This window comes from Raphanus sativus, unplaced genomic scaffold (genome assembly GCF_000801105.2).
Source record: "Raphanus sativus cultivar WK10039 unplaced genomic scaffold, ASM80110v3 Scaffold0148, whole genome shotgun sequence".
In the NCBI taxonomy this organism is placed as follows: Eukaryota; Viridiplantae; Streptophyta; class Magnoliopsida; order Brassicales; family Brassicaceae; genus Raphanus; species Raphanus sativus.
The window spans coordinates 24,093-47,454 of record NW_026615468.1 but is presented as its reverse complement, the minus strand read 5'-3'; the positions used below and the strand labels follow the sequence as shown (position 1 = coordinate 47,454).

The 23,362-nt window shown below is 36.8% G+C and overlaps 1 protein-coding gene and 1 non-coding gene across 2 annotated transcripts; one reads left to right on the top strand and one right to left on the bottom strand.

Moving 5' to 3' along the window:
• Positions 1 to 1,064: 1,064 nt before the first annotated feature.
• LOC130501282 (small nucleolar RNA R71) lies at positions 1,065 to 1,171 on the bottom strand. Its single transcript, XR_008939608.1, has one exon. It is a non-coding gene; the product is annotated as a small nucleolar RNA R71 (small nucleolar RNA).
• Positions 1,172 to 1,901: 730 nt separating this feature from the next.
• Positions 1,902 to 6,113, top strand: LOC130501281 (uncharacterized). The gene is made up of 3 exons (XM_056996173.1): positions 1,902 to 4,754; positions 4,815 to 4,992; positions 5,497 to 6,113. The coding sequence occupies exons 1-3, from the start codon at positions 1,902 to 1,904 to the stop codon at positions 6,111 to 6,113; spliced, it is 3,648 nt and encodes a 1,215-aa protein (XP_056852153.1).
• The last annotated feature ends 17,249 nt before the right edge of the window (positions 6,114 to 23,362 follow it).

Sequence of the window (23,362 nt, the reverse complement as noted above, 5' to 3'; positions counted from 1 at the left end):
GAACATTCATCTAGGGATAGAGCTTGTTTAGCATTGTGTCTAGGCCTAAGATTGCTAGATTGATTGAAAGTCATCCCCTTTAGTTCAAAACTTGATCACCCAAGATCTAATCCCTATTCCCATGAGTTCTCCCATCTCATAATCAAAGAAAGTTTACAGTTTTACTGCATTTTAGTATTACTCTAGTTTAAAACTCATCTCACTTTTGGTTGCACTTAGATTAAGCATGGATTTGTATTCTCAGTGCATTGAAATCACCTAGGATTGGTTCGACAATCTTTTATACTACTGCATTTGATAGGGACCCGAAAAGTCCTGTTATCAAATTGGCGCCGTTGCCAAGTTCTATTGTGATTTTGACATTGGGATTTAGTCATTTGCTTGAGACTAAGTCATTTTTCTTATTATTGTGATATTGGCTCTGCTTTTTCCTTTTTCTTTTTCATTTCAGGTGTATGAACTTGAGAAGTAGAGGGACTACAAACCTCACTCCTCTAGTACCAGACATCCGGGCTTTGGAAAGAGAGAATACAAGAAGAAGGAGAGAAGAGGAGCAACAGGCTCATTTCAACAGATTGGGTTTTGATATGGCTCACCATCAGAACCAGAATCGAGATGGAGAGATCCCTTTGGGAGCTGCCCAAGAGGGAAATGGTCAAGGAGCTGCCAACCTTCGACCACAACACCCACAGCGCCAAGCTCGCGCCATTGGAACCTATGATCGCCCTCACATTCATGGTCATAGGTTGGGAATCAGAGCACCACCTGTGGAGAACAACAACTTCGAGATCAAGTCAGGGCTACTCAACACCATTGAGCACAACAAGTTTCATGGCCTGGCAGCTGAAGATCCTATTGATCACTTGTACAAGTTTGATCAGTATTGTAGTTTGTCCAAGACAAATGGTGTCTCTGAAGATGCATTCAAGCTGAAGTTGTTTCCCTTCTCTTTGGGAGACAAGGCACATCAATGGGAGAGATCTGTCCCAAGTGACACTATCACCACTTGGGAGGGATGTAAGGAAGCCTTCTTGGAGAAATTCTTCTCTACTTCAAGGACAGCTAAGATAAGGAATGAGATCTCTGGTTTCCAGCAGAAGAATCTAGAGAGCTTCAATGAGGCATGGGAGAGATTCAAGGACTACCAAGCTCAATGTCCTCATCATGGTTTCAGCAAGGAGAGCTTGCTTAGCACTTTCTATAGAGGAGTTCTCCCATCTTGCAGAAACAGGCTTGACACTGCTAGTAATGGTTTCTTCTTGGGCAGAACTGTGGAGGATGCAGAGGAGCTGGTGGAGAACATGGCAAAGAGTGACTCAGTCTACAATGAGGAGTATGATAGAGCCAACAGAGGGGATGACCAGCAGACAAGGAGAGATATCAAGTCTTTGCAAGACAAGTTGGACTTGGTTCTTTCAAACCAATCCAAGAAGGAGCAGGTTAGCTTTGTTGGTGATCCTAGTCAAGAGGTTCCTCCTAAGGTGAATGAAGTTGATGGTTTGGAAGGGCAAGAAGAGCTTTGCTTCATCAACAACAATGGTACATGGTACAGAAAGGAGCCCAACTTTCAGTACAACAACTACCAGCAAAGACCTTATTCCAACAACCAACAAGGTGGTTACCAGCCTCGGAACAATCAACAAGGAAGCCATCAACCTCAGCAAAACCCTCCTCCTGGTTTCTCCAACAAAGTAAACCAGTCTACTCAAGCCCAAGGAAGTTCTTCTCAACCTAAGGCTCAAGACACAAGTGTGGAATCAATGTTCAAGCAACTACTTGAAGCTCAATCAAGAAATGAGAAGCAAATTGGTTATGAGTTGAAGAACATCCACTCAAAGATTGATGGGAGCTACAATGAGCTCAACAACAAGTTCAGAGCTTTGGAGAATCAGTTTGCCTCTATGAGTTCCAACTCCAATCGCCAACAAGGAACTCTTCCCGGAAAGCCTGAGCAAAACCCAAAGGAGACAATGAAAGCAATCACTCTAAGGAGTGGCAAAGAGTTGCCTTCAAGAGTTCTCACCAAGGATGATGAGAAACAAGGTGGGGAGGTGGCCATCAACATAGATGATGATGTGGTGATTGTAGATGAGAAGACCAATGATGAGATCTTGGAGAAGATAGTAGAAGCTAAGGGTAAAGGGAAGATTGGAGAAGAGAAGAAAACAGTGAAACACGGTGAAGTTGCTACTCCATCAAAAGAATCTTCTTTTATCCCTCCTCCTTATGAACCCAAGCTCCCATTTCCTGGGAGATTCAAGAGGCAACTGTTGGAGAAGTACAAGGCACTCTTTGAGAAGCAAATGAGTGAGGTTCAGGTCACAATGCCTATCATTGATGCTTTCATGCTGGTTCCTCAATACAGCAAGTTCTTGAAAGATGCTGTAGCTGCAAAGAAGAAAGAAATGGAAGGCATGATGATACTTACTCATGAGTGTAGTGCAATCATCCAGAGATTGAACATTCCTAAGAAGCTAGAAGATCCAGGATGCTTCACACTCCCTTGTGCCATTGGTCCTATAGAGTTTGAGAAGTGTCTTTGCGATCTTGGGGCTAGTGTCAGTCTCATGCCTTTGTCAGTTGCGAAAAGACTTGGATTCACTCAGTACAAGAAGTGCAGGCTTTCATTGGTATTGGCTGATCGATCAGTGAAGTTTCCAGTTGGTATCTTAGAAGATCTCCCAGTGATGGTTGGAAATTGTGAGATTCCTACAGACTTTGTGGTGCTTGAGATGGATGAGGAGGCTAGAGACCCTTTGATCCTTGGTAGACCATTCTTAGCTACAGCAGGAGCTATAGTGAATGTGAAAGAAGGAAAGATAGATCTCCATCTGGGTAAAGGGCATGTTCTCCACTTTGACATCAAGGAGATGATGAAGAAGCCAACCGTGCAAAACCAAGCCTTCTACATAGAGGAAATGGAAGCTCTAGCTGATGAGCTGCTTGAGGAGTTGGGACTAGAAGATTCTCTACAGCATGCTTTGACTATAGACAAAGAGGTTCAAGTAGTAGAGAACAAGGAGAGTGCAGCCTATGGGAGAATGTTGGATTCGCGCAAGGGGTTTGTGGATAAGGAGCAGTATGAGAAGCTACCACAAGCATCTTTAGCTTCTCAACAAGAGGACAGTCATCAAGATGACTGGAGTGAGCTCAAAGCCCCTAAGGTGGAGCTTAAACCCCTTCCCCATGGTGTAAGGTACGCTTTTCTTGGCCCTAATGAAACTTATCCTGTCATTGTGAGTAGTGAACTTACTGAACTTGAGCTATCTGAACTTTTAAATGCACTTAAAAGATTTAGAAAAGCAATAGGGTATTCTCTTGATGACATCAAAGGGATATCACCTACTTTGTGCATGCATAGGATACATCTTGAGGATGAATCTATGACTTCTATAGAACATCAAAGAAGGTTGAATCCCAACTTGAAAGATGTTGTAAAGAAAGAGATTCTTAAACTCTTAGATGCTGGTGTGATCTACCCTATCTCAGATAGTAAGTGGGTATCTCCTGTGCATGTAGTCCCAAAGAAAGGTGGTATCACTGTGGTCAAGAATGAGAAGGATGAATTGATACCAACTAGGACCATAACAGGTCATAGGATGTGTATTGATTACCGAAAACTTAATTCAGCCTCTAGAAAAGATCATTTTCCATTGCCATTCATTGATCAAATGCTTGAGAGGCTTGCAAATCATCCTTTTTATTGCTTTCTTGATGGGTATTCAGGGTTCTTCCAAATCCCCATACATCCCAATGATCAAGAGAAGACAACATTCACATGCCCCTATGGCACCTTCGCTTATCGAAGGATGCCATTTGGGTTATGTAATGCTCCAGCTACCTTTCAAAGGTGCATGATGTCTATCTTTTCTGACCTCATTGAGGATGTTGTGGAGGTGTTTATGGACGACTTCTCTGTCTACGGATCCTCGTTTTCTGCTTGTTTGTCAAATTTGTGCAGGGTCCTACAGAGATGTGAAGACACCAACCTTGTGCTGAACTGGGAGAAGTGCCACTTCATGGTTACGGAAGGGATTGTGCTTGGGCACAAGATTTCAGAAAGGGGCATTGAGGTAGACAAAGCCAAGATTGAAGTGATGGTGAGGCTGCCTCCACCAAAGACAGTGAAAGACATTAGAAGCTTTCTTGGTCATGCCGGGTTCTACAGAAGATTCATCAAAGACTTCTCCATGATTGCAAGGCCATTGACCAAGCTGTTGTGCAAGGAAGCCACCTTTAGTTTTGAGGTTGAGTGTCTTGAAGCCTTTAAGAAGCTGAAGAATGAGCTTGTTAGTGCACCTATTGTCCAGCCACCAGATTGGAATCTCCCCTTTGAGATCATGTGTGATGCTAGTGACTATGCCGTTGGAGCAGTTTTGGGGCAGAAGAAGGACAAGAAGACACATGTGATCTACTATGCTAGCAGAACTCTTGATGATGCCCAAGTGAAGTACTCTACAACAGAGAAGGAGTTGTTAGCTATTGTCTTTGCCTTTGAAAAGTTCAGGAGCTACCTTGTGGGGTCTAAAGTGATTGTCTACACAGATCATGCAGCTTTGAGGCACCTCCTAGCCAAGAAAGATGCCAAGCCAAGACTGTTGAGGTGGATTCTACTGCTTCAAGAGTTTGATCTTGAGATTAAAGACAGGCCTGGAGTTGAGAATGGTGTGGCTGATCACTTGTCTAGAATGAGAGTAGAGTGTGGTATCCCTATTGATGAAGGACTTCCAGAAGAACAGCTTATGGCTATTAGAGCAGTGGTTGCAGTTTGCGAGACTGGTAAGAAGATTGAAGAAGTCAAGGCAACAAATGAGAAAGAACCTTGGTATGCTGATTTTGCAAACTACCTTGTTACTGGGAAAGAGCCACTGAATCTGGAAGGCTATGCCAAGAAGAAGTTTTACAAGGAGTTGAAGAGGTATTATTGGGATGAGCCCTTTCTCTACATACTTTGCAAGGATCAGCTCTATAGAAGGGCAGTGGCTGAAGAAGAAATAGATGGGATCCTCACACACTGTCATGGATCATCATATGGAGGCCACTTTGCTACATTCAAGACAGTTGCTAAGGTGTTACAAGCTGGATTTTGGTGGCCACACATGTTCAAGGACACTCAAGACTTTGTTTCCAAGTGTGATTCTTGCCAAAGGAGAGGAAACATCTCTAGGAGAAGTGAAATGCCTCAGAACCCAATACTTGAGGTGGAAGTGTTTGATGTATGGGGAATAGACTTCATGGGCCCTTTCCCTTCCTCTTATGGCAACAAATACATCCTTGTAGCTGTTGACTATGTCTCTAAATGGGTTGAAGCAGTGGCAAGCCCTACAAATGATTCAAGAGTAGTAGTCAAGATGTTCAAAAGCATAATCTTCCCAAGGTTTGGAGTCCCTAGAGTGGTTATAAGTGATGGAGGATCACATTTCATCAACAAGTTATTTGAAGGCCTCCTAAGGAAGAAGGGTGTTAAGCATAAGGTAGCCACACCATATCATCCTCAGACTAGTGGGCAAGTGGAGCTTTCCAACAGGGAAATCAAGAGCATACTGGAGAAGATTAGGGGTACTAAGAGGAAAGACTGGTCAGACAAGCTTGATGATGCACTTTGGGCTTATAGGACAGCATACAAGACTCCCTTAGGCACCACACCTTTCAACCTTGTCTATGGAAAAGCTTGCCATCTACCAGTTGAGCTTGAGTATAAGGCAATGTGGGCTGTGAAACTGTTGAACTTTGACATCAAGAGTGCCAAGGAGAAGAGAATGTTTCAGCTACATGAGCTTGATGAGATAAGAATGGATGCTTTTGAGAGCTCAAGGATCTACAAAGAAAAGACCAAAGCTTTTCATGACAAGGGCATTTTGAAGAGAGAGTTCAAGGTTGGAGATCAGGTTCTCCTCTACAACTCTAGGCTGAAATTGTTTCCCGGGAAGCTCAAGTCAAGATGGTCCGGACCTTTCAAAATCAAGGAAGTGAGACCATATGGGGCAATTGTGCTATGGAATAAGAATGGAGGGGAGTTCACAGTCAATGGACAAAGAGTCAAGTTATACATGGCTACTACACCAGAGGAAGATGGGATTTCAGTTCCACTTTCTGATCCCACCCCAACCTAGTCCTAAAGGAAGCAAAGTCAAGCTAGAGACTTAAAACAAGCTCACTTGGGAGGAAGTCCCATGTCTATCCTTGTACATATTCCTTTAGGATTTTCTTTTTTTTCTAACCCTTTTGATAAGTGGAGTCAGTGTGATTTGCTGAGCACATTCCGAGTGTTGAAAAAAAAAAAAAAAGGAGAAGGCGAGATTGGGGCCGCACAGCGGGGTCGACACAGCGGGGTCGAGGGGTCGCGGTCGAATGGGAGCGGGGTTGAGCAAGTGAATAGAGCGGGGTATCAGAGGTCGCTCGGCTTTACGACGATTCGGGACCAAAAACGACGCAGCGGGGTTTCACCGCGGGGTCGCGACACCGCTCCACGCCCAGGTAAGTTTTCTCTCACCCTTTAACCGGATTAAGCCGGTTCGAATCTACTTAAATCGAACCGACCCGACCCAGCTCGCCTAAACCCTACCTCTCTCCCTCGCGACTCCCCCTCTCTTTTCACCTCTCCTCTCTCACAACTCTTACACTCTCTCAAACTCTTCCTCACCCAAAATCTCTCAACTCACTCAAATCCCCACCAAATCTCTCCATTCTTCTTTCTAAATCCGAGCTTTAGCCCCTGTAGTCTATTTTTAAGCTTCATTCAGCCATTTCCTTTCGCCTAGAGCAAGGTATTTGATTTAAAATTTGATTTTCGTGGGTTCATGAACCCTAATTTTTCAAAGTTCAATTTTGATTAATTTCTTGCTTGATTAGGCTTAAATAGACTTGGTAAAGCTTATTTATGTGTGTGGGTTGTTGATTTCGTGGTGGAATTGAGTTGGATTTGAGTTTGAGAAATTAGGGTTCTTGAGAATTGGGGATATTCGAAATTGTGTATAATTGAGTCAAGTTGGAGTTTGTTTAAGCTTAGTTTAAATGTTCTAAAGCTTGTGTGAGCTCTTTTGTTCAATAGATTGCTAAGTTGATAAGCTTGCCCTCATTTCTTCAAGCTTTTATCTTTTTGACTCTTGCCAATACTAAAGTTTTCTTCAAGGTTTAATTTTGAAGGTACAATGGTGAGGATAACCCAGGCCCAGAGGAAAGAAAAAGAGCAAGCAGCTGCAGAACAAGAGACTGCCTTGAGAGGAAAAGCTCTAACTTCCATACCTACTGGAGGATCCTCTCGACAGCAAGCTTTGGCAGCTAAGAAAGCAAGCGACCTAGAGAAGAAAAAGGGGAAGATGCCAGCATCCTCTACCAGAGACGAAAGCGATGATGACAGTGAGGACGAGCCAGCTCCACCCAAGAAAGCTAAGAAGTCTACTGATCACGGGAAGATGCCATATGCCGACAGAGATAGAGAAAAGAAGCCAACCCCTGCAGTGTTTCTAGACTTTTTGAAGAGAGGTGTGACATGGTCTCCTACACGGTTTGGTGACACTGAGCTGATGGAGGAGATTGGTATCGATGATGACATCAAGGCCATGCTAGGCAACATGCACATGTCAGACTTCTACTCCTTGGCCTATCCCACCTACAAAGATCTGGCTAGTGAGTTCTTGGCTTCATTGAGGGTGACTTACCATCAATCTGTGCATGTGAGGCAAGGATGGGGAAAGATTACATTCACAGTCGAGGGCAAGACCTACAACATAACCTTCAAGAACATTGGGAGCGCTCTTGGTCTCAAGGATGCAGGAAACTTTCGTCTCCCCAAGCTCAGAGGACTCGCAAAGGAGGACAACATCCCGGCAAAGGTGTGGAACTTAATTACTGGTACACGCCACAGCTCTGGTGGAGACAAGAGCTCAGCCATTAGGAACCCAGCTATTCGCTACCTTCATAGGATGCTGGTACATGCTTTCTTCCCAAGAAAAGAGCCCGGCAATGTGAATGAAGAGGACTTGAAACTCCTTTGCCTGGCTCTGAAGCGTTTTGCACCAGAAGACATCCCCTTTGATGTTGATGAGCTCTACAAAGACTTTGGAATGGTAGGGTTCTTCATGACGCGTCTTGAGTATTATAGGGATTGGGCTTGGTCTTCTTCTGATTCAGAGCTTACGATTGGAATTGGTGGCATGATTACACCATTGCTTCAGTTGGCGTATATAGACTTGAAGCGTGATGCAGCAGGACCTACTTTCCTTGATGCCACTCATATGAAGGTTGCTCAATACTTCAGTGGGAGATACTTTGGTTCATGTGTCTACTTGTACAAGAATCAAGGCAATCCTGTTGAGTTAATCCTCCCCAACAAGAGTATCACCTGTCTAGAAATTCCAGGAGCTGTCAGTTTTGCTATTGGAGAAGAGCATTTCCTTGGACCTCATGGAAAGTTAGGCCCCATGGCTTTAAGCAAGAGGAAGCAGAGTATGTCAGCAGCTCAATATGCACGCTTGCACAAAGATGAGATTGCTGAGGACACCACTGAAGTAGTCTATGGTCCTCGTCGATACCACTTTCAGCCGTATGCTGGAGCCTTAGCCCCCGGTCCCCTCCGTGACGCTCACGAGCACATTGGAAAGCTTGAGCGATGGAACAAGCATCAGGACAGAACAATCTTCAAGCTAAAGACCAAATGCAAGGAGCTCAGCAAAGCCATGAAGAGGCAAGCACAAGCTTCTGCTAGGTTCATGAAGAAAGTGACTGAAGTCCTAACTAGAGGAGCAATAGCTGGCTGCAGTGCAGCAGACTTCGACCTTGGAGACACTTCAGCTCCTCAGCCTCATCCTGGTCCCCTAGCTCTCAGCCTCCCTTTCACAGCCAGACAGATCAGGAGACGGAACAGGAACCCAGACATCCTCCCCTCCAGTTCAGGAAACAAATCTCCATCTCTAAACTCTACTGACGGTGGAGAAGACTCCGAGGAAGAGGCCACAGCCTCTACTCACACTCCATAGAGGTACTCCTACACTCTTTCTTTGTATATATCAGTTTTTCTTTGCATTTAGCTCTGTTTTTGGGTATCTCCTTCAGCTTAATAACACAGAGACTGTGTGATTTAAGTTTGGGGGAGGTACCAAGCATTTGATCATGTTTGCTTTGTTGTTATTGCATTGAGCCCATGCATTGTACATATCTATTTGCATAAAAAAAAAAACCAAAAAAAGTTAAGCATGTAGTTGCATTAGCATCCTTTAAGATTGAGTCTAGAAGCATTCATATAGGTTGCATCCATCTGCATAGGGAGCAATGATTTAAAATGCCTTGCAAAGGGCTTGTTTAGCACTCAAAGTGACACCCTAGTTAAGCATATCAAGTAGCCTAAGCATCTCTTTAAAGCCTTGCACGCTTCGAGCCTTGAAAACTCTTCTTGAAACATGTTGCTTGCTTGATATTGACATTGCTCTTGAAAGCCAACTCCAATTTGAACTTGAACTTAATGAACTTAATCTCTCTTGCATATGGGCACTTGCATACTTGATCATGGATCTCATACACATTTGGGTTATCTTATTCCATTCATTATCCTTTGTTAACCCAAATGGAACTCTCCTACCCCTAAACCCTTAGCCATTCTTTGAGACCAACATTGATTTGCTTGAGTGAGGCCTCCTTTTGATAGCTTGTCATGTGCAAAATCTTGAGAGTATTGGGAGCGACATAGATTTGTTCTCGTCTCTTGCTAGCATAGGATCCTCATTTGAGTTAGCATCTAGGATGGTTAGTGGGTTTGTTTAATCTAAAGTTTGTTATCTTGGGTTTGGGAGAAAAGAAAGATGGGAAAAATGATCAAAAAGTTGAGAAAAGAAGCCACTAAGGATCAAAAATAAGAAATCTCTAGATTTAATCTATTTGAACCTTCCCCCAATAAAAAAAAAAAATGATGAATCAATAAGATGGTGGGAAGGTAGATAGAGCTAAGAGTTGTGGAAAGTTAATAAAAAGATCCTTAGATGGTTAAGTTAAAGAATTCATGAGGTGAGTGTGATAAAGTGGGTTACTTTGGGTATTGGGATGAATATGAATAGGGGTGAAGCTTGTTATATCACTTAGGAAAGGGTAGAATGATGAGAATGGATCTATGTATGCATAAATTGCTCCTGGTCTTAGATAAATTTTGCATAATGATCAAGCTCCTTGTTCTTGAGTGATTGCCACTTTGAAATGATTTATTTGAGCCATTGTTTTCATTCACATTTGACCACTTTGTTCACCAAGCCAAATGATTAGGATCATGTGCCCATTTGCAAGTATTCACCTTATGTATTTGTATAAATGAATGTGAGAGTTGGTCTAAAGAGCTTGTTGATGGATAAGCATTGCAACTTGTGTAAAGGTATAGGAGTATTGATAGGCCTAGAGAAGCTAGAGTATAATATGATAGTGTGCTTTTGCTACTTGCTATGTTTCTTTAGGATGTTAAGTTGAGTGTTAGGAAGTTTCTCTTTTGGCTATGAGCTCCCAACTTCAAACCTCTCTCCCTATGAGTTCTTGAAAGTTCACTTGAGGACAAGTAAAGAACAAGTTTGGGGGAGTTGATATCTTGTGCATTTGCATGTTTTTAGCTTTGATATCTTGCACATTTTGATCATTTAGAATAGGATTTAGGCATCTTTAGGTTGCATTTTGCATGCATAAGTCCTTATCAGGTGTTGGAGCATGCTATGGAGTTTTTGGAGGTGTTTGAGATGGGTTATGGATCAAAAGAGGTGAAAGATGGGGATTGTGCAAGTTAACGTCTGGAGCGGGGTGCTTGGAGCGGGTTCGCAGGTCCGCTGTGATCCAGAGCGAGGTCGGAACGAGTACATGGAGCGGCGTAAGTAACACCGCTCGGGTTTACGACGAGAAACGGTGTGAAGTGGCTGGAGCGGGGTCTTGGAGCGGAGTCACGACACCGGTGTGAGGTCCGGAGCGGGGTTGAGCAGCCATACGGAGCTGAGTCACCAAGGCCGCTCGGGTTTACCACAGGAGACGAAGCAAAATGGCCGGAGCGGGGTTAGCCAGCGGGGTTGCGACTCCGCTGCGTGTCTTTACTTATGCGATTTGTAATGCTTTTAAGGGCTTTTTAGACCTTTTATTATCAACCATTAGGGTTTGGAAGGATCATATAAATACTTTTTAGACCCAAATGATGGGATTATCTTATTATCTCTTGAGAAAACACAAACCTTTTGGGTGATAAAGTTCTTTCCTTTGAATCAAATCATCATTTTGTTCTTGTGTTCTTGAGTTATTTTAAGTTCTTATTTTCTTTCTTTTCATGATTAAGCTTGAATCTCTTATGGGTTTGAGAAGAATCATGGTGATTAGTGAGTAGTCCTCTTAGGATTCATGGGTTAGGGAGATCAAGGGTGATTAAGCTAGATCTAAAGGGTTTTATGTTCTATCTATCTATTTCCTTGCTATTAGAGTAGTCTTATTGCTTCTTTTGAGTTGGCCTCTCAAAGGTTGATCTCTAGACATTTCACACCCGGAAGGTGTTTGATGAAATGTCTGAGTCAACTCTTCTAAGCTCTTAACACACTTTGCCAAAGGAATTTTTTGTTAAAGGTGTTAAGATGGCTAGTAGGCTTGTTTTTAATGATTGCTTTAGCAATATTCAACCAAAGGAATTTGATGCTTGAGTTGCTTTAGCAAATGAACATTCATCTAGGGATAGAGCTTGTTTAGCATTGTGTCTAGGCCTAAGATTGCTAGATTGATTGAAAGTCATCCCCTTTAGTTCAAAACTTGATCACCCAAGATCTAATCCCTATTCCCATGAGTTCTCCCATCTCATAATCAAAGAAAGTTTACAGTTTTACTGCATTTTAGTATTACTCTAGTTTAAAACTCATCTCACTTTTGGTTGCACTTAGATTAAGCATGGATTTGTATTCTCAGTGCATTGAAATCACCTAGGATTGGTTCGACAATCTTTTATACTACTGCATTTGATAGGGACCCGAAAAGTCCTGTTATCAGCTGGTACAATCCGATTTTCCTCCTTCAATAGCATTTGTCTTAGCATATGTCTTTTCAATTTCTTCAAAACAAATATTATCATCATCTTCCTCGTCCTCATCTTGAACCTTTCCATAAAGACTGTAATCCCCACCATTCTGATCCGTTTCACCAACAATAGTGTTATCAGCATCCTCCTCCCCATTTTCCTCCTCCCCATTTTTCTCCTCCCCATCTTGATTTTCATCTTCAGCAGACTCATTATCACCAACATCTTCAAAACATTCATCAGCTTCATCATTATCACCAACATCTTCTTCCCATTCACCAGCTTTATCATTATCACCAACATCTTCTTCCCATTCACCAGCTTCTTCTCTTTTCTCTGAAACCGTTTCCACCTTGCTGCAGCTTGATACACAAAGACATACTCTATGCGTTTTGAGTATCTCGAGCAAGTTTCGAACTTTTCTATCACTTGTAACATGAATGGGAGGACTGCCTGGAGTCATCATCATTTCTGCTGGTAATGAGTAGCTAATCTCCACAGTCACTGATCTCATGTCCAGGTTATAATCTTCTTGAGCCATTGCAACAAGTTCAGCATGTGTTGAATCTTCATTCAATAAAAACAATCTTGCTCCTTTGAGATCATCAACCACAAAATCCCAACGGAAATCTCTCAACAACCATTCTCCATACACTGCATGTAACTTAAAAATCATCTGCAAATATTCAAAATAAAACACATTAGTAAACATAGAGAAAATGAAGAAGTTCAATAAACATTATCGCAAACGACTTAGAATTAAGTCGTCCAGAAGACTTAAAGGTAAGTCGTCTAAAGAGGTCACTTTTGCAATTGAAAATTAAAAGGGACGACTTAGAATTAAGTCGTCCGGCTTTGTTTGTTAAAAAAGCCGTCTACGAGAAACGGGCTAGTTTTGCATTTGACCGAATCGTGTCAGATCTTTGACTATTTCTGGACGACTTATAATTCAGTCGTCTCTGGAAAGTAAAAATTTCAATATTTTATTCAAACTAGACCACTTACATGTAAGTCGTCCTAGGTTAGTTTTGTAATTGAAAAATAAAACTTGAAATTTAACTTTCTCCAGAAGACTTAACTAAACGTCGTCCAGCTAGACGACTTAATTTAAGGTCGTCCGGGATAAGCAAGGTTTGACCAGAAAATTGGGAAAAATTCTGGACGACTCCCCGGACGACTTTAAATTAAGTCTTCTGACGGGACGAATTTATATTATGTCGTCTGGTAAAAGTTAAATTATGAAGTTTTATTTTTCAGCTACAAAACTAACCTAAGACGACTTACACGTAAGTCGTCTAGTTTAATAAAATATTGAAATTTTAACTTTACCAGAGACGACTGAATTATAAGTCGTCCAGAAATAGTCAAAGATCTGACACGATTCGGTCAAATGCAAAACTAGCATGTTTCTCGTAGACGACTTATATATAAGTCGTCTGGAGTGTTTTTTCAACAAACAAAGCTGGACGACTTAGTTTAAGTCGTCCGTTTGACCAGAACACTCATCAGTAAGTCTTCTACATACAGATGACTTACTTGTAAGTCTTCTACGCGAACAGATTTTGAAAAAAAATCAAATTCGTACCTTAAACTAGGTGAGATGACTTCGTTTGCACACAGGGTCTTCTCCAACCACCTAGAACCTCAAACGAAAGCAACCGTAAATCAAAACAAAAGAAATATGGCTCTGTCAACCATCGCCCATATTTTGAATCAAAAACTTGAGTTTTTTGGATGAATATGGAGAGAAAATGAAAGAAATGTTGTTTTTAGTTCATAACAATTGAAACAGAGAGAGTGTAAAGAGATTTACGTGCATTAAAGGGCATTAAAAGCTCCAAACAGTTCGTACAAGGTTGTTCCCACTATTCATGGCAGTGGCAATATTGTAAATACTTGAAGAAGATGAGGTTGAGACAGTAAAGAAGCCATTTTCGAAAAAAAAAAAAAAAAGTTAATGGCATTTTCGTAGATAAAATGCAGGTGTGGGGTTAAAAACTCAAAAAAAAAATGAGTCAAAAGAAAAGGTTAGTTTTCTGTTTGACTTCAAGTTTTGAGTCACTTTTGCAAAAAGCCCCAAATATAATCGTTCGTTTAGTTCACTTTTATTATTCACTTGTTATTATAAAATTTTCGATGTTTTTTTTGGTTTATTTTAAAGTTAAACTTAATTTCACTATTATTATTAGAGATAAATATTTTTAATTTTAATATTGTTATATATGTTTTATTATATATCTAATAGTAATTTATATAATTAGATTTTGATATAAGCTTTAAAGCACATGATTTTTATTCAAAAAATTATTTACTAAAAATTAGAAATCTTTATACATAATTATTTTTTCATAAGAACATTTGTTTTTAAAGTATATATAATTAAATTAAAATTTATATGAACATAATGTTATGAAAATAAGATTATATTTTAAAAATTTAAATTATAGTAAAACTTTATTTTTAGTTTCTTGTATTGAACAAAAATTTATTTTACTATTATATTTTTATCAGCATTATTATATAAGTTAAATATTGTCATTGAGCCCATCTCATACTTGATATGTATATTAATTTTTTTATACTTTAATTTTAATTTCCATATATAAATTTATTTATTAGCTTATATATATCTTACTTTAATATTTTTTAACAAGTTAAGGTTTGTTGTAAAATTCATGAATATATTTTATACTGTCATTTTATCATTTATAAAAAGTTAATAAATAGATTATGTTACTTTATATAATTATGTTATTTTATATTCATTAATTGGTTAAGTTGTTTAATTATGAATATAAAAATATAAAAATATTATAAAAATGTTATTTCTCATTATACAAATTTAATATGTATTAGTATTCGTTTTTAATTATAGTTAATATTATTTATGACTTTTATTATTTTAAAGTAAATATTAAAACGAAAGTGTATTTACATTATAAAAGTTATTATTAAAATATAATATTAGAAAAATATACTTAGAATAAATTTTTAGATGTCATATTTTTAAAATATTAAAATACCATTATAAAAAAATTAAAATAATTGGTTAATTATGGTATATATTTTCCCTGCTGGCCACTCGAGCTGCCTTAAATGGTAAGAATACGTAGCTGCTGTGGACCTCGTAGGATTACTAAGTTGACCTCGATCGCCGGATCATCACAGTTATCAAAAAAAAGATACTGTAAATATTTAATAATAACTACGTTAGTTGTAGAAGAAATGATAAGAATTTAAATAAATGTAATTGTCAAACCTAGACTATTTGTAAGTAGATAAAAAGTGTTTATGTTTTAACAGCATTGGTTATATTTTAATCTAAGCTTTCAAAACGCATGATTATTATTTTGACAAAACTATTAATCCTTCTATTTATTTACTAATATGTTTAGGTATGCGTTTGGTTCTCAGTGTGGTTACAATTTTTTTTTTTTTTTTTTTTGATTAATTTGTTTCCGATTTGGTTTGGATTACAATATTAAAAACCTGTTAAAATTTTTGATTTCAATTCGAATCTGGTTTGGTTTCAATTAATTTTGAATAATAGACCGGTTCTTATTATAAAACACATAATTTAAAATTTTGATATTAAAAATTTAATGTAGTTATTTATTTTTTGCTCAATGTTAGCTTTTGGCGTGGTAAATTTTTTTTTACTTAATTTTAAGTCGATAAATTTTACTTTCATAAAATATTATGATGATATTTTAATTATCTATGTTATTCTAAACTATAAATTTTAAAAATTAGCATCTGAATTTAACGATTTATATATATTTAAAAAAAATTCTATTAAAAAATAACTAAATTTAGTTATATTGGATTATTAGGGACATTTACATAGAAAATGAAAAATTTAATGGGCTCCTCTAGATTATAAATTTTTATGGGTTTTGCTAAAGAATAAGCAATCATAAAAAATATCAACGGTGGATAAAATTAGTGTATATACTTAATTAATTTGTTTAGTGACTTAACTCAAATAGAATAAGATTACGTGCCCATATTACAATTCCATTCTTGGGTTAGATATTTGGACTTTGTTTATAGTAATCAAACTATTGGATTAAAGTAGATAGGCTAGACAGCCAAATTTAAAGTCCAAAATGTTCTAGTCGTTCTACCGTTCATCTTTTCCACACCAAATAACAGAAAAATAAACTCTATTTAAAAAAAAGCGCAGTCGAGATGTCCAAGATGAAGAGAGATCCATCGACCAAATCTCACACTCCTTCAAAGCATATCAAGTGCAGCTAGCACCGAGAATGGCAAAATTACCAAATACTGAAATTTTGCTTCCTTTTCCTAGTCTCTTAAGTCTTCTTGACATGCAGAAACTTTTCTGATGAGTGAAGAAAAGATTAATGTTAATAGCAAAGGAAATCTAATATCGAGTTTCCAGAATAGATTGTGCATTCTACATACTAAACTCAACACAAAGGTGGTGTTGCAGGTAGTCATCAGAATCTAAGTAAGCTATTATTATGTTTTTTGTTTTTTTATTCTTCCTCTTAATCTGTTTGTTTTTATTTACATGCATTATTTAGTTTCGATGGGATCTTAATATGGTTGAAGTTAGTACAAATGCGCAAACTCATTCTGAGCACAATGGTTTAATATGCATTGGATGAGGAAATGGGGAAGGAGTATTCTTGGGCCAAGCTTCGTCTCGTAGATCTAGGTGGATCAGAAAGCGATAAACACAGTTACGGCGGTGCTCGGTTGAAAGAAAATTGGTAAAACTTATATTCCATCTTACATCGTTAAAAGGAATGTGACTTGCATCTTAAATCCAAGCTCTTATTGTTTGCAAGTCTTTTAAATAATATATTTAAAAATTATCCTCATTAGTTATTTTATGTTAATTTTAAGAAATATGTTTCATGTTATATATAATGTTTTATGCTTATAATTAAACCTTTTATATAGTTTATGTATTATTTGGAAATAATTTTTTTTGATAATTTTGAAATTTTAATAAATAGCAAATAAAAAATAATATGGCTTTTTTTGGTGATTTGAGATAATATGTGGACATTTAAAATCATTTGTGACAAGTATATTTAATTTTTGAATAGTATCAATAGGATGTAGCCTAAAATTTGAATAACGTGTTTTAAATTTATACCCCTAGTTATAATCATATGAAATTTTGGCTCTTTTTTTTGAATTTCAAAAATATTTTATATATTAAAGTAAGTTACTTATAATATTTTTTTTAGTTTTACTAACTTACCTTATTTGATATTTATTTATGTTTTATTTTGAAGTAGACAATTTTTTAGAAATATTGGCATCTTTAAAAGTAATAATCAAACTGCTGATTTATCGTATTATTACTATTTTTGAAATTATTATACATAAGAAGACATAATTCTTTGTAAATAATACTATTTTATTTATTTTTCATCAACACTATTGAAAAGAAAGAACATATATCTTAAGATGTTTGGGGCTGATGAATTACTTTCCATCTTGTTGGGACAGGTGAATCTCATTCCTTTGCTTCTGATGGTAAGAACCCCCAACAAGACATTGGCAGCTGAGAAGGTTGCCTTGTCCATCCCTGTGAGGTCATCCCCTAAAGTAATTGGAAACCATGTTATCTCTTCAGGAAACAATTCCTCACTTTCACAGCTTTTGACATTTGTGAGTTCAGTTTTTTTACTTCTGTGATCTGGTGCCTTGATATATATAACACAGTTTAGGTTTACATTAACATTTAGCTAATCTAGTTAGACTGAGTTTAAACTACTAAATCTTTTTATTGGGTAGTTGAGATAGTTTCTTGGTTAAGACTTGAGCAGCATGAATTAGAATCATCTTCAATACGATAAACCTAAATGTCTTTCTATCTTTGTGGTTAATGATTTGGAGATATATACCAATTTAGTTTCGGTTGATGAGTTTTACTTTTTTCTATCTTTGTGGTTAATGATAACTACTAAACAGAACTGTTTATACAGTTTCATGCTAATAGTACACTGATTTTTAGATATAAAACAATTACAAATATTTATAAAATATTAATAAATAGATATGAGCATAATAAAAATGAAAAGACATAAGTTTTCATCTCAATACTAATAAATAAAACTTTTCATATAAAATTTTAAGACATGCAACTTTCCATATATATGAATAGTCACATCTTTTTAATTTAAAGGTGGTTATTTTGAAATAATACTTATATGAATATTCACAATTTTTCAATTTAAATAGTCACATTTTTTCGATTTAAAAATAGTTATTTTGAAATGATACATATATGAGTAGTCCCAAATTTTCATTAAATAATTACATCTTTCAATTTAAATACTAATTAATACACAACTCCTAAAATAAATAATGAAAAGATACATCTTAATATATAATGGAAAGACACAACTTTTAAGAAAAATAAAATTCCTATAAAAACATACAACTTTTCAACGTTGTTTGGGATACCTATTATTAGTAGATCAGATCCTACAAGATTATGATATCTGAGAAAAATAAACTAAATAACTAAATGACAATTCTAATCACTATGTTGTAGTTTTAGGATTAACTTCTACCAGACACTTTCCATCAACTACAACAAATTTTATTTTTTCTATGATAATTTAATCAATTTACTCTGTGATTTTAACAGTTTATTCTATTTTTACTTAATTGTTTTTTGAAGATAAATTATTAGGGATGTTTTTATAGCAAAGATGAGTGATTTCATTACCATCACGATCTTTGTTAAAGGTGAGAAGAAAGATACAATCATTGGTGCAGTGTCTAAACCACATTAGGAACAAGCATCAATAAATGATGACGGTTGACTGCTAGCACCTTGTGCTAGACGGTACGCCATTGTGTTTTGAGTCCGGGGTATGTGCTTTATCACAAAAAAACTGAAGCTTCGTTGTAGATTTTGAATTTCTTCAATGTAGGTTGCATAGGCAAGCCATCTTCTGGTTCCGAAACCATCTTCACCAACTAAGAACAATCTGTTGCAGAGGTTACACAAAGTTGTCGTGATCTTAACATACATTCCATCGCCCATATAAATGCTTCAAATTCTGCATGCAAAAGAGAGAGGCATTGCCGATTATTCCTTGCTCCCAATACTCCATCGAAACCTTCCAATGTACTATACCAGCTATTTCTTGAGAATAAATAATTTTCTTTCCAAGATCCATCCGTAAACACCATCGTCCTTCTCTTCGGGCAGGTTGGTGCGTATCATCTTGAATATGTTGACTTGGTTCTGATTGTTCTCCCACTTTTGGGGCTGCCATCTGAGTCTCATTTCAGAGCATATATTCTGTTTCTGCCATTTTAACGTCTCTATGGGATCTCTAACTACCCCGTTGAAAACCTTATCATTACGTCATTTCCAGAGATACCCCAAAATCCATGCATAACCATGATCTTGGATATAGGATCAAATAATCCATATTTGCATATACTGATTGCCTAGGGAAACATTGAGGGCTAGACGGGATCTTGGAGAGAGCCTAAACCTGCACAGCAGGAGGACATTTAAAGAAAACACGATTATTTGTTTCTTATTCTCCGCATCGATCACACCGAGTATCACACTTGATCCTTTGGGCATGTAAATTCCTCCGTACTCATCATTGTTCATCTAGACATGTAAAATGGTAATATAATATTGGTGTTTTCAGAAATCGAGTTTATGATGATGACTTATCTACACGGTTTGATTTATTGTTGAGTCAATGAACTAATCCTCTTTTTTAATTCCTTACTTGGCAAGCTAAGTCATTTTTCTTGATCGGATCAAATAGTATGGTTGCTACACCAATTTCTTGACAAATCTTAAAACTTCACGATCATATCTCTTTATTCCTCTTTCATCTACTGGATTTCAAAACGTCCAAGGTAATCTTTTTAGAGTGTATTTACATGTTTAATATTATGGGCTTTTGTATTTCACAACATAATCTTTTCAATCATGTGTCTTGATTTCTTACAGAGATTTGGTTGATCATTTGTTTTGTTGGGCTCAATCACTAGATTAGGTTTAAAATTTACAAATGCTGAAGATAGGAGATTTGGAGATTTATAAAAATTACATTATTTTGATCTCATGAGTCATGACTAACTTATTTTCCAGGGTGGAAAGAAATCTCAGGTCGACCAGTGACTTCAACAGCCACAGTCACCAGGAAGCTACAGAATCAGCAAAAGAGATTGTAGGGAACTGCTCTATGAAAGGCTCCAACAAACTAAAAGCAATGTCGATGCTCTTATTAGATGCCGTTGGATAACGGATATCGTATGGCCAATATTTGTTAAAATAATCCATGTATGGCCAAACGTCAATTGCTATCTGTGTTTCATCGTATTATAGTATATTCAAGGTTTAAAACATAACTGAAGGTTCACTATTTTAGTAAGAGTGTGAAGAATATATTAAAGTATATTTTTTAATTAATGATAATATCCATGAGTGAATTAAAGGTAAGCATGTAACTAAATGTAATAACGAACTAAATGAATATTGTGTTATCGTATGGCCAAAAGTTGAAATAAGTAAGAGGTAGTTTTTTATTTAAGGTAAATAGGATATCCTTTTGCTTTCATCAAATATTTACCATAATATATAATGGAAAGACACAACTTTTAAGAAAAATAAAATTCCTATAAAAACATAAAAGTTTTCAACATTGTTTGGGATACCTATTATTAGTAGATCAGATCCTACAAGATTATGACATCTGAGAAAAATAAACTAAAATAAATGAAAATTCTAATCTTTATGTTGTCGTTTTAGGACTAACTTCTACCAGACACTTTCAATCAACTACAACAAATTTTATTTTTTCTCTGATAATTTAATCAATTTACTCTGTGATTTTTGACAGTTTATTCTATTTTTACTTAATTGTTTTTTGAAGATAAATTATTAGGGATGTTGTTATAGCAAATATGAGTGATTTCATTACCATCACGATCTTTGTTAAAGGTGAGAAGAAAGATACAATCATTGGTGCAGTGTCTAAACCACATTAGGAACAAGCATCAATAAATGATGACGGTTGACTGCACGGTACGCCATTGTGTTTTGAGTCCGGGGTATGTGCTTTATCACAAAAAAAAACTGAAGCTTCGTTGTAGATTTTGAATTTCTTCAATGTAGGTTGCATAGGCAGGCCATCTTCTGGTTCCGAAACCATCTTCACCAACTAAGAACAATCTGTTGCAGATGTTACACAAAGTTGTCGTGATCTTAACATACATTCCATCGCCCATATAAATGCTTCAAATTCTGCATGCAAAAGAGAGAGGCATTGCCGATTATTCTTTGCTCCCAATAGTCCATCGAAACCTTCCCAATGTACTATACCAGCTATATCTTGAGAATAAATTATTTTCTTTCCAAGTTCCATCCGTAAACACCATCGTCCTTCTCTTCGGGCAGGTTGGTGCGTATCATCTTGACAATGTTGACTTGGTTCTGATTGTTCTCCCACTTTTGGGGCTGCCATCTGAGCCTCATTTCAGAGCATATATTCTGTTTCTGCCATTTTAACGTCTCTATGGGATCTCTAACTACCCCGTTGAAAACCTTATCATTACGTCATTTCCAGAGATACCCCAAAATCCATGCATAACCATGATCTTGGATATAGGATCAAATAATCCATATTTGCATATACTGATTGCCTAGGGAAACATTGAGGGCTAGACGGGATCTTGGAGAGAGCCCAAACCTGCACAGCAGGAGGACATTTAAAGAAAACACGATTATTTGTTTCTTATTCTCCGCATCGATCACACCGAGTATCACACTTGATCCTTCGGGCATGTAAATTCCTCCGTACTCATCATTGTTCATCTAGACATGTAAAATAGTAATATAATATTGGTGTTTTCAGAAATCGAGTTTATGATGATGACTTATCTACACGGTTTGATTTATTGTTGAGTCAATGAACTAATCCTCTTTTTTAATTCCTTACTTGGCAAGCTAAGTCATTTTTCTTGATCAGATCAAATAGTATGGTTGCTACACCAATTTTCTTGACAAATCTTAAAACTTCACGATCATATCTCTTTATTCCTCTTTCATCTACTGGATTTCAAAACGTCCAAGGTAATCTTTTTAGAGTGTATTTACATGTTTAATATTATGGGCTTTTGTATTTCACAACATAATCTTTTCAATCATGTGTCTTGATTTCTTACAGAGATTTGGTTGATCATTTGTTTTGTTGGGCTCAATCACTAGATTAGGTTTAAAATTTACAAATGCTGAAGATACGAGATTTGGAGATTTATTAAAAATTACATTATTTTGATCTCATGAGTCATGACTAATTTATTTTCCAGGGTGGAAAGAAATCTCAGGTCGACCAGTGACTTCAACAGCCACAGTCACCAGGAAGCTACAGAATCAGCAAAAGAGATTGTAGGGAACTGCTCTATGAAAGGCTCCAACAAACTAAAAGCAATGTCGATGGTCTTATTAGATTCCGTTGGATAACGGATATCGTATGGCCAATATTTGTTAAAATAATACACGTATGGCCAAATGTCAATTGCTATCAGTGTTTCATCGTATTATAGTATATTCAAAGTTTAAAACATAACTGAAGGTTCATTATTTTAGTAAGAGTGTGAAGAATATATTAAAGTAATGTTTTTAATTAATGATAATATCCATGAGTGAATTAAAGGTAAGCATGTAACTAAATGTAATAACGAACTAAATGAATATTATGTTATCGTATGGCCAAAAGTTGAAATAAGTAAGTGGTAGTTTTTTATTTAAGGTAAATAGGATATCCTTTTGTTTTCATCAAATATTTACCATAAAATCAAAAACAAAATTTAAAATCAATGGCAGTGCCATGTAAATACTTCCAAAAAAAATGATACCTAAAAATGACATTTTGTTTTAATAGTATCGATATTTTGACCTAAGTATAATGGTATTTATCCTGATGGGAACAAAAAATATATTTTTAAACATAAATGTTGTGAATCAAGAAGTATGGAAGTCTTATTCTTATTATCTCGTGGGCAATGCATGTATTTATACAAATCATAAACCGTCATAGATTAGAGATAATCCTAAGTCTCTTAGGAATATGAATAGATAATCATAATACATTAAGGATAATGACAAGATGGCTAAGGATAATGAAAAGGGGCCGCCAATGGCTAATGGGCTGGACGTATGGGCCTGGTCGATACCGGCCTGTCTTGGTCGATCACTTGATCCTTAACAATAAATATGAAAACACGTGAGTTTATAAAATACAACTAATTTGTAATTTTGTGACTATATATTATTTAATAATATTCGAATAATATAAACTAAATATCTTAGGTCAAAAACGA

Coding starts and splice junctions, on each gene's coding strand:
- LOC130501281 (XM_056996173.1), top strand. CDS start 1,902: ATGAGTTCCAACTCCAATCGCCAACAAGGAACTCTTCCCGGAAAGCCT. Junction 4,755..4,814: donor AACAGCTTATGGCTATTAGA/GCAGTGGTTGCA, acceptor GCAACAAATGAG/AAAGAACCTTGGTATGCTGA. Junction 4,993..5,496: donor AAGGGCAGTGGCTGAAGAAG/AAATAGATGGGA, acceptor CATATCATCCTC/AGACTAGTGGGCAAGTGGAG.